This window comes from Somniosus microcephalus, chromosome 9 (assembly GCF_052327205.1).
Source record: "Somniosus microcephalus isolate GS21.2 chromosome 9, FLI_Smic_1.0, whole genome shotgun sequence".
NCBI lineage: Eukaryota > Metazoa > Chordata > Chondrichthyes > Squaliformes > Somniosidae > Somniosus > Somniosus microcephalus.
Window position 1 is genome coordinate 98,117,676 of NC_140995.1, and position 11,470 is coordinate 98,129,145.

An 11,470-nucleotide genomic window follows, 5' to 3' on the forward strand; every position below is an offset into this window, starting at 1 on the left:
AAAAGGGGTTTACAATATCAACTAATATCTTCCACATTGCCTTACAAAGATGCAGTGCCTGCCTTGTATAAATAAAGGTAACGGCGATGGGTGAGGACAGGTGATAGACTGTGGCCCACATATAATATTCGATCTCTTTCTAAAGAGAGCAGGTTTGGGTTTGGGAATAGATTTCCTATATTTGATGTTTTATCGAATTGCTTCCTAGTCTCAAGACGGCAGAAATAGAACACGCTCTGGCCTTCAGTGAAAGAAAACTCGTTTGTGTTGTTGGATGAAGTAAAGGAACGGTAGGCGCACTGAACACTGCCTAAGAAATGGCAATTTATTCGTTTAAAAAGTTAGAAATCCAGTGATACATGAAAATAGTGAAAAAAAACAGCGTAAAGTGCCAAAAACATTTACAAAGAACAATTTGCGTTTAAAAACACGCAGAATGGAATGTCGTTTCGAATGTTCTGAACTTGCATGACTGTGTGTTCTTTTGTTTTTTTTTCTGTTTTGTTTTCTAATGCACAGTGTGCCATGTTTCCAACTCACACGGGCTGAGCACTGAGCTCAGTCTACTTCTGCAGTATTTCACGCAATGCAGTTCACAAGCAAGCACTGCTATGCACTTTCCCATCCCTCCGCGGTCCAGTGAGGCACTTTTTTTGCAGCGGTCGATTTTCACCGCAAGAAGCTGAAGCGTTGGAGCAACACTACACCTGTATTCCTGCATTGCCAAATACAGGTCAACCCGCCCCTCAATCAGTCAGATGTCCCTCATACATTCAAACATCACAAAGTCTCCACATTCTTTCTCTCGCTCTGTTTTTTTTTTGGCTTCTAGCTGAGGTTTGGTAATGATTCCATCCTACACCCTAAATTTAGGGAAAACCAGACCGGATTAACTCAAATAACGTCTCTATCCACATATTGCAGCTTTTTTGAGTTCTGGGTTGTCCCTGGGGTGGTGGGTGAGGCTGTGGCGCCTCAGGTCACAGTTCCTCCGGAAAACCTTCGCACACTGACGGCAGTTGTATGGTTTTATGTCAGTGTGAGTAAGGAGATGGGTTTTCAGGTTGCTTCTCTGATTAAACATTCTGCCACACGTCGGGCAGTTGTGCGGAGATTCCTGTTAAACACAGAAGACAAAGCATCACCTTCCAACTCCAAGTTCACGGCGGAGGACATCATGAAGGGCGACACAGTTCAACCGCCCTCGTTTCAAGGGAGGATCTACTGAAACAAGGGTTTTTAGAAAACGACACAGGTCTTCCCATAGTAGAATCCCACAGATAATCTGTTTGTATTGGAATAAAGTAACAGAAGAGAACAGCAGCAGAATGGATATAGTCTATGCTGTTTCTAAATTTGACAGATATGTCCGCGTTATAGGCTTTCATCAACGTTGCATTCTGAGTGCTGTTTGCAGGTTCTATGCTCAGCACTTTATCTTAGAGGTTTTGAGCTCTTTTACCTGCACGTGCAGTGTTTTGTGAACAGCTAATGTTCTGGACTGGCAAAATCCTTTACCGCATTCTTGACATTTGAAGGGTTTTTCCTTGGAATGAATGTACCTAAATTAAAGCAAAATAATGCATTATTTGTCTTTAAAATTAACCGAGCTGTTAAATAGCAGTTGCAATGCGCGTTTATAGTCAACATAATAAGCTCCTTTAACAAGCAGTTTATCTACATGTTTTCACAAATACTGTTCGCACTCAGCCTTTTAAAAGCTTATCTTAGTGCAAGGCTTCAGCAGTTAAATAAATCATATATAGTTCTGGGAAGAGGAATTAAACTACTTAAATTACAATCTTAACTCATTGTTGCAAACTCCTTAGAACCAATAGTCATTATCATGGATTCGTATCAAAGTTTGAGGTCCTCTACTGTTTGCAACCGACTCTCCAACCAGCCGGATCCTGTTATAACCAAACAATTGTGACAACAGAGTTTGAAAGAAGGGGATTACACTGTGCGAGTGCAGGACCCTTCACGGTGAAACAGTGTTCTCTTACCTGTGGTCACGGAGGTGATCTTGTCTCCTAAATGCCTTATGACATATGTCACATGTGTAGGGCCGTTCATCGGTGTGGGTCCTTTCGTGTATCAAGAGATTGTAAGATTTGGTAAAGTGCCTCCCACAGAATTTACAGACAAATTCTTTTTTGGTTTTGGACGGCAATCTGCCCCTGGTGGGCTTCCTTTCCGGTGATAACTTGGTGGCATCTAGCAGGGAACCAATGGCTGAAGGCGAACACTGTCCGTCTATTTGTCCAAGCTTAGGGTGGTCCTCCTGGGTAGCCGCAATGGCCAAATTGGCGAAGTCAAACCTGGGCCTTGTCTTGTTTGGAATATTGCTTGATTCTTGTTTTGGTTGGAACACGTGAGGGAAGATGGGGATGGTGGGCAGCTGAAACCTAGTGTCCACCAGAGCGGAAACAGCAGGTACTTTGGAGAAGGATGACCGGGGCAAAGGCATCGGAGGGTACCCCAGGGTCCATTGATGGAGATGGACAGTGTGCAGGGTGCTGAAGCCATAGAGGTTGTGCAGCTGATCTGAAGGCGTGGGGATGCCGTTGGAAGCTTGGAGAAATGCGTAGTTCGCCAATTGTAGCGATGGATGAATAGGCACTGGAGCCGGAATAGTCTTACTGCCCATGGTGCTCACAGCTGGTGCTCGGGTTGCAGTAGACCTTGCCAACTTGCAGAAACCTTGGTGTAAAAACGCAACACATTCAGTGAGTGACGACTTAACTTTCATTCTTATCAAAAGTTCAATTGATTCTCAGAAGCGACAACAATAAGATATTCCACTTCAACACACACACGCCCCTAAACGCTGGCTATATGTAAAGTAACATAAAGAATAAACAATATAACAGTTAAATGCATATGTCATATTAACACAGTGTAAACATGTTCCCCAAACACAACCTTGCATCTTGTTTCTGAGCACTCGATGCTTTCCATGACTCACAGAACGCCCAGACCAGTAAAACACGACGATTCCAATCGACCGCCACCCGCAACATTGTTTATTTATTATCCCTTCCTGGAGTACTGTGGAAGGCAAGTAAGTGCCCCGCTGTGGTCTTAAACTGAGGTAAAATGAAAACATTTTCAACCTTCAGCCTAACAAGAGCCATCAATAAAAGTGACGACAGGTAGAAAGGTTGTGTGCAAGCTCCAAGACCCAGAGATTGACTTTTGTCCCGTGTTCTTGTTTATAATTGGCGGGGATTACCTGATCACTCTTAATGATACTGTGTGATACACTGGGGATTGTACTATTTAAAAAAAGCTCTTTACCCTCTTCTAAAAGAAAACAGAAGAAACGTGCAGGTGCGATCTGAAGGAGAATAAACTTGTCAAAGATAAAAGTTTTAAAAAATCACTTTTAAAATGTTATTAATCCCTATTTATCATCGCCGGAACCTACGGCTGGTCCCAGCAATGTAACAATCGGAGTAATAGAAGAAACACGTGGCAATGGGTCGGGTCGGCTATTTGTGGTAACCTTTAACCGCGGTTAGACATCAAAGGGACAACCTCGGAAGGAGACACATTTGTGTTGTGTTCAACAGTTCGTAACATTATCGAAATCCTGTTGCTATTGTAGCGCCAAATGTCAAGTAAAACGGGCCCATCCACCACAGAACCTTATTTCTAACTCTTAAATCAATTCACTTTTTTCTTAAATCTGCAAATATGAATTAATACGCGGTTAACGTTCAATCTCAGATGCGAATTACCGAGGAGCCTGCAGGACCCAATGGGATTCGATATCTCTGTGTGTTTCGGGTGCTAATATGCTGTTCTTGTTTTCTCGATAGTGACTGTAAACATTTGACACAAATGAATCGGTGCAAATCACTCGTTGTTGTATTTGGGAAAATAAGGTGAGGTGCAACTAATGACCATTTTCTGGTCCTGAGATCACCAGGGATTTAGTGGTTTATGGTCATGGCGCAGAAGTAATTGACTCTTACTTCGGATCATTAGAAAGATCCCGTCAGTTATTCCAGATTTACTTTCAGAAGACAACAGATAGTATTCACTTCAAACAAATGAGGACATTGCTGAAATAACCATAGCGGCTAATTCGCTCGAGCAATGAACGACCACTTCAGATTTTACTTCAAGAACCAAAAAGAAAAGAAACACACAAGGGAACCAGAACAGTAATCGGTATAAATCATTTGAAATGAATTGGCAAACCAAGCGAACTGACATCATGTGGAATTCCTATGCAATGACCCGAAATAAAATACAAGTGACATTTCGCTAAGATTGGCTTTGCTAATTGGTGAGACTTTCCTTTTGTGTTGGTAAGAAAAGTCACACCAGAAATCTCCTTTAACTCTCAACAGTCACGGCAGATAACGCTCAGTGCAACTAGTCACGGGTAATTTGTCAGCGTGTGTGTGATGAAAGACGGTCCCGCGCTGGGTTATGTATCTGTAATTATATTAGATGCTGATTAGGTTCTATTATGTTAACCTATACTTCAGTCTCGCAACCAATCCGGTGTCGTTTGTTCTTACAGTAATTGGTTGAAATTAAAGGAGCAATTTTATTTCATTAACTGGATTGCCGCATTCAGAAACTAAGGAACGAGCTCGTTAGGTTATTACAACTGTCACAAAAGTGTTAACAGGATCGAGGCAAACGATGTTACCGCACACCAGTCATTTAACGGTCTTTATTAACGGGCTTATTAAAATATTTGGAGCATATCACATATATTAAACTTTATAGAATGTCGTCGTGAGTATATAAAAGGTCAATTAAAAACAAACGTAAACAAACGAGTGTGGGTCCTGATATAGGCTTGGAAGTGTTTTAATTTAATAGTGCAACAAATATCAGTCCTTTGCTTTAATTAAGGCAAAATACATTGTTTTTATTTCTTTACAAATGTCTCCATTTGATTCTGAATGTCACAACATTTCAAGAGGAGTATTAGAATATATTTGATCACGGGCTTTTCTGTGTTACTGTGTGGTGGGATATCAACAGAGACATCTTTAAATGATTCAAAAAATCATAGTGCCTCAATTCATTTGTTACATTACAGTCGTATATAAAAAGGAATGTACAAGGAAAGAGGACTGGATCGCTGATCCTTACACAGTCTAACCTTTTAAATGTCCCATTTAATTTATTGGAAAATTTCCAAACTGAGTTTTACAATTTAATACAGATATTGATGATTCTTTACGATGCAACTGAAATCCATTTAATTTATCTCCATTCAAATATACTTGCATCTGCGGCAATGGTGAGATAAGCAGCGGGGAACATTGTGTATTGGCTTAGCTTTTAATAGCGTTTGCGTACGGTCTCTGGGGGCCAATAGAAAGAATATCGCCTCATATCTCCCGCGTCAACAAATACATTCGGAAGTGTAATTCCCACTGAAACCATATATAATGTTTCAGAATGTAGATAGTATAAATATATACCTAACAGTAAATAGAAATGTATTGTTTTAAAACTTTCACTCTAGATGAGAGAACTGGTGACCAAGGAAACCAGAGAAGCAGAATAGAAGATTATATGGGCAAGTGAAGTTCAGCCCGTTAGAGAAAATGAAAGAGTTTAAATGAGCAAGTAACACAAAGTCCGGGACAGGAGGAGATATCCGCCAGCGCCGCTCGGAAGATGCCTCGTTTGCCGCACGAATTCATTACAGAAACAATCTAACCAATCTCAATCCGTAGTCGCTAATAATGCGACTAACCCACGAGAGGCAAGTATTTAAATTACTTGGGAGAAGCAAATCATATCTAACCTGAAATTACCTTATATTTGATATAACTACCATCATAAGACATTGCTTGTCATGTGAGTAAACAGTATCCAGGTCTTCGTGTGTTACAACCATGTAAATACACCGTTCAATGCAGCATCGCACTGAAGTGCAGATTTTTTTACCACAACACTTCCGAAGTATTTTTTTAAACTGAGCTCTAAAATGTACTTTCAAGAGACCTGCAAATAGTTAAGCACAGCAGGTGTACCGCGCCTGTTACTGGACAGCGAATTGGCTCACATATTAATTACATCTGATATATACCAAAATAAAGATCCAAAACCCGCATAATTGCACAACTCTTGATCCACTAGCAAGCACATTTATTTTACCATTATATAGGCATCGTTTTTATTAATGGCTATTCCTTAACTTCGGCAAGCGGTCAAACGGATAAAACCGCTACAATTCAGCACAAAATATTCGAAAAGGCGCAAATAATCAGAACAAATGTAGCTCATTTTACTGAATTCCAAACACTCTGGGCCCGGGAATCAAGATAATTTGCTAGTACAAAAAGAAAATACTGCAGATGCTGGAAATCTGAAATAAAACCAGTTTGCTTGCTTGTATTAAGCCATCGTGAGAAAGAGCACAGACTCTGAGATCGGGGAGAGCTCCGGAAGAAGCAGGGCCTTTCAGTAAAGGATGGGAGGGTGATTTCTTTCAGCACTTGCTCCAATTTATATATATTTAAAAAAATCACACGGCATTTTGGTCGTTATAGTCATAAAGATAATTGATAAATATAAGCAAGCTAATCAACGTGATCCTACATGTATCTGATTCACCGATTTACTTTTATTCAGACCATATTGTGCAATAAACAGCCAGATCCTGCGTGCCTTTAATCTCTTGTGGTGTTCAAGCATATACTTCCAGATACACACACACAATAATAAGATGGGAAATGCACGGACCGGCGCAGCATTTTACAAGCCACTCTGTGGTGCAATGCCCATAAGGTTAACGAATAGGTGTGGCTGGTATTCGGAGCTTTCAATGGGATTGAGCGTCAATAGGTGCGAGATAATGAAAAGGCAGAGACGTTACAATATGGCTCGACTCCCTCGCAATGTGATAAGAAGCCTCGTGTCTTGGAACATTTCCCTGCCCAAATCAAAATCTGTTGCTGAAGACCTCCATGAACAATTGCAGCGGGTGACAATTACTGTTCGGCCTGCAAGAGAATGAAACCAAGCAGCCGGAACCCACTCAGCTCTTCATTCCCCGCTAACGCTGGATCCAACAGTGCAATAATGCCTTTAAAGTTTCGTTGGCCTAAATTCGTTTGTGAGGGATGCCGTTTATTCCTCGCCGACTAGCCGACGTGGATTCTCGTTAATCTAAACAGATCGTTATCTTCATCTTAAAGCAGAATGTGGCGCGTTATCTCTCCTCGATCGCAACAAAATACCACAGTTCTTTTTTAAAACAGCAAAGGTTGGTTGCTGAGTAATTGAGAACAGACCACTTGTGTACTGACATTCTATCGAAACAAACTTCATTCTGCCAAGATAAATTTACCCTACAAAATAGGACCATAAACTTGAAAGGGTGCATCTGTCTAGAATCTCTCTCCCTTCACGTTTTTCCGCCCGCCCCGCTTCACTAATACAAGAGCTCTGTCGAGCCGCAGCCTCGTATATCAGCCCCGTGCAATTTCACCCTCGCCGTGTCAGCCTCATGAAAAAAACCGGATTTGTCGATTGAACGCGGGAATATTGGAAGGTTGGGCGCGCTGCGAGATCTCAATCAGTATTTGCTTTTAGATCTATGTCCTAAATGCTTCGAGGGCATCATTATTCATCGGATTATCACACTATCACAATGAGTACACTGTTTGGAGAATCGAAGAGCTCAGAGCACTTTTCAGCTGGCAGTGTTGATTAATACACGGAGTAAGACAAACAAACAGTTTCAACATGTAAACTATGGATGGCTTGGCTTTTAAACAGGGGGGAATGGGGTTGGGAATGTTTTATTCCATTGTGCAGTCTGGGTACAGAACGAAGGAGACTGCTTGGGCAGATTTCAGCAGTCAGCTGTTTTACAGCCACATTTCGGGGAGGGGGTGTTTTATACAGAAACGGTCGCGTCCCTTGTCACGGATTACACTGCACTGCTGATTAAAGTTCACCAAGGGCCGTCAAACTTACCATTCGGCTTGTTTTTCTTTTCTATCTTGTGTTTTTAAGAGAGTGAATATTTTGGGCCTTTCGGAAAATTCAACCGGTGGTCTTCAGAGTGAAAGGCCGCCGAGACGGTGTGATGGGAAGTAACTGGCATCCTATCCGTCCTAACACCGAGCCGAGGGGTTAGAATACCATTTGTCTTTTAAAATGTATAATAAAAACATGATTTGCGTTATTGACCAATTAGATTTTTACATTATCTTAAAATACAAGCACCGTATATTTAAAACGAAATAAAAGAACTAGAGATTATTTGTACGTTTCGGGAATTCAGCTAGATTCCCCTTCTCTTGTTTTTTTTAAATGGTTTATTTTATTGTTAACGGTTCATCTGAAATCCCACGTTAGAACCTTTAGTTTGTGGAAATAAAGCAAAGGCAGTTTGGGAATGAATCGTGCTCCGCGCGTTTCACCCTGTTAATAACAGTCCCATTACCCGCACTGCAGCCCCTTATTAAATGCATCCCATTAAAATTAATAGGACCAAACTACACTCTGCACCGGAAACAGCTGGGAGCAACACAATAGCCGGACTCGACTTTCAGCTCCGCTAGTCTGCTGTTCGAGGTCGGATCGCCTCGGACTGCACCACAGCACCGAGCGTTTGCAGTTGGACGAGTTGGGTAAAACCAAATGTCACTCCCAAATAGCGATGGGGGAAAACAACCGATTCCATGAATAACTCGATCGGGTGCCCCGCATGGTTTAGCCACTGCCACAACTGGTGGGATCGAGTGGGTTCAGGTGTGCTGGAGGTGGGTCACATGTGTTTATACAGTCTGTGGATCACTGCACGTGTTCTTTCGGGAAATGTCAAAGTCTGGGGCGATACTGATCAAAATGCGCGAAGAGAATTTCCAACTAAAAATAGCAACTAGACCTCAGCAAAGAGAAAACGCGGTTAGTTTCATTCTATGTTGTGTGTAAACATTGCGTTAGCGCACCCAGTGAAACCTGGGGTGTAAATAAGCGTGCTCCGTGTGTAGCAAGCGCAGAGATTGAGAGAGCGCTGATGGAATAGTCCGGCTCCACTGTGTACACTGCCGTTTGGGAGGAGTCACAGTTTCAGCGCAGGGTACAAATGTTTGATTATACTTAGTTCAAGTTGAACCAGTTTCAGCAGAAGCATCCCCACAGCCCCGTGTACAGTAAAGCTCCTACACCAATACAGGCATTCGGTCTTTCAATTGATTTGTTTAACTTACTTTACACAAACACATCACATAGGTGTAAACATTCACTAAAGTGGATCTAGATTCCCAGAATTGCTCGTGCAATTAGGACGATTCGCTTTTTTAAATTAAAAAATGACTGCAATTATATTTTGTCTAATTGACAGCGTCTGATTTGGAACATGAAAGTGCCTCTGAAACATGTCAGTTTCAGCTTAATAAAATGAAACTCCTCGCGCCCGACATGCCACTTCCCCCTCCCTTCCTCCCCCTTATCACAAATCAATGAAAAGAAAGGCGATGTGATTACCTGAACCGGGGAACTCCTCGGCCGCTGCGAGTGTCGCCGCTTTCTCGCTTGAACTAATGGCAGATGTGGAGGTGGCGGCGGCGGTTGTGGCACAAGCGCATACCCAAGTTGGCATGCTCTGAACTCGGAGATGGCGCTGCGGCGGCGAAGGGTTGGGTATGGGGGGGGGGATGTTGGGTGATGGTGCCAGGCAAGAGCGATCGGGACCGTGTCAGCTGGTCCTTGAACGACAGAGGTGCCGCTTGCCTTGTGTTCGGATGGAGGTGCCGATCACAGACTGACTCCTCCAGACCCCTCGAACCACCTCCTATTTCAACCGAGTCCTAAGAGAAATCCCCGAACGGCGCAGGCGCACTGCGCAGCCAGCCGGCCCCACCAACTTCTTTGACAGCAAAAGTCAATAAACTTTCAACAAAGTTCACAGCGTCGCCGGGGAGACAAGGGCTGTGGATCTTTACGCCGCTTCATGCTTAAGAGACGAAAATAAAACTGTAAAAATATCAATGTTTCCTAACTCTTAGGACAACGATGCATTAATATTGTTTTTATTAACTTAATTCAAAGCAAATGTGCAGCGTCTTTCTAGAGAAACCCCCCGCGCGCAGGCCACCAATCGAAATGAAATAGACAGTAGATTCTGACCTTGATGGTTGAACAGATGATAGCTGGGCTATTTTAAGAATCCGCAGAAACCATCAGTTTATTTTTCGCACCAAACTATAAGTGAGATGAGGAGAGTCAGCACAGCAGATTGGGATATCTGTAAAAAGCGATTCAACAGCAATGAATGAACTTAAAAGAAAGGGATTTTTTGCTGTGGTTAGTTAGATACAGGGTGTTATGGTGAGAAGAAATCACCGAGGTTCATGAAAGCTGTAGACACCATTAGTTCTGTAACACACGGTGTCTAAGCAATTAATCCATACGTAGAAAGGCTAAATCTTAGTGCTCGGTAAAATTAATCCTAAAATGTTCAGTTCCAGTCCAATTAAAACTCCATAAATGAGGCAGAAATATTGCTTGACCAAGCTCTTTTCCGAGAGATGCGTCTTTAGTTTCTCCCCAAAGGCAAAGAACAAATTCAACTTCTTCCTTCCACACAAAGTGTAATCAAAAAAGCTGGGCGAAGTTAGAAGAAAATATAAAAACATTTCAGTTAATGAAACCTAAACCATACAACATGTCCTTTGGGTGGTAGGAGTATTCTTATAGGCACTATGGGTTATTTAACAATGATTGATGTGTCAGTTTATCAGAAAACTTTACACTGAACTCTTTAATGCGTTCAGAATCTTTTACATGTTCGGGTCAATACCATACTTCGAGGATGACAGTCCTGGTTTCAGTTTGACATTTTGAAACGTCTCCCCTGCCAAGCCTCTTGAAGTGAAGTGTGGCTCTCCCCGTCTCCGCTCCACTGTTCAGGCACAGTCAGCGCTTTTCAGTTTTCATTTATTATTTCCCTGCTTCATATCTTTTCCCCATTGCCCAATTTTCATTCCGTTTTCTTTTCCTCATTTTGTGCCTCTGTCATTGTTCCCTTCCAAATAACTTAAACCGACACCACCCCCCTAAAATTAAATAAAGAAACTGCAGCGAGAAGGCTTGGAGATAAAGAGTGCGGCTTTTGACAGCTCCTCTCTTTCATCCAAAAGAAAACCACGATTGAAGCAAACGTGCCGGACTCATCCAGAGAGCAGGGTGCGCCTGGTTTGATTCAAGGCACCAGGGAATCAGGATCGCCACTGTTCACCTCTCCAAACCCCTCACAACCTAAGTTACCAGCCAGCCCTTGGCATGGGCTTACAGCTGACACTCAAACAGATCCTTTCTCAATACATTTTATGCTTACACCATGCATCGAGCCACGAGTTTTGTGCACGAAATATAACATTTGCAAAAGGAAATATGACAGCGTGTATAAATGTATATAGCTTGTTTTCCAAACCTCCCCGGGGACGGAGCTAAAGAATGACGCTTATTTAAA

At 42.3% G+C, this 11,470-nt stretch overlaps 1 protein-coding gene across 2 annotated transcripts; it reads right to left on the minus strand.

Annotated features, from left to right (window-relative positions):
• Window positions 1–300: 300 nt before the first annotated feature.
• On the minus strand, window positions 301–10,080 carry osr1 (odd-skipped related transcription factor 1). 2 transcript variants are annotated; one of them, XM_085996878.1, is made up of 4 exons: window positions 9,484–10,080; window positions 2,007–2,703; window positions 1,463–1,562; window positions 301–1,117 (listed from the first exon to the last, which is right to left on the minus strand). In XM_085996878.1, the coding sequence occupies exons 1-4, from the start codon at window positions 9,596–9,598 to the stop codon at window positions 908–910; spliced, it is 1,122 nt and encodes a 373-aa protein (XP_085853004.1). In that variant the 5' UTR covers window positions 9,599–10,080; the 3' UTR covers window positions 301–907. The 2 variants fall into 2 exon arrangements, with proteins under 2 accessions (XP_085853004.1, XP_085853003.1); XM_085996877.1 differs by adding an exon at window positions 7,966–8,140 and having other exon boundaries at window positions 1,028–1,562; window positions 9,484–9,565.
• Window positions 10,081–11,470: the final 1,390 nt, after the last annotated feature.

What these genes read in the sequence shown, in the direction of transcription:
- osr1 (XM_085996878.1), bottom strand. Translation starts at nt 9,598, where the DNA reads ATGCCAACTTGGGTATGCGCTTGTGCCACAACCGCCGCCGCCACCTCC. An exon ending in CGAGGAGTTCCCCGGTTCAG is followed by an intron (nt 2,704 to 9,483) that starts GTAATCACATCG and finishes TTTTACACCAAG; the next exon opens with GTTTCTGCAAGTTGGCAAGG. An exon ending in ACAAAACACTGCACGTGCAG is followed by an intron (nt 1,118 to 1,462) that starts GTAAAAGAGCTC and finishes TGTGTTTAACAG; the next exon opens with GAATCTCCGCACAACTGCCC.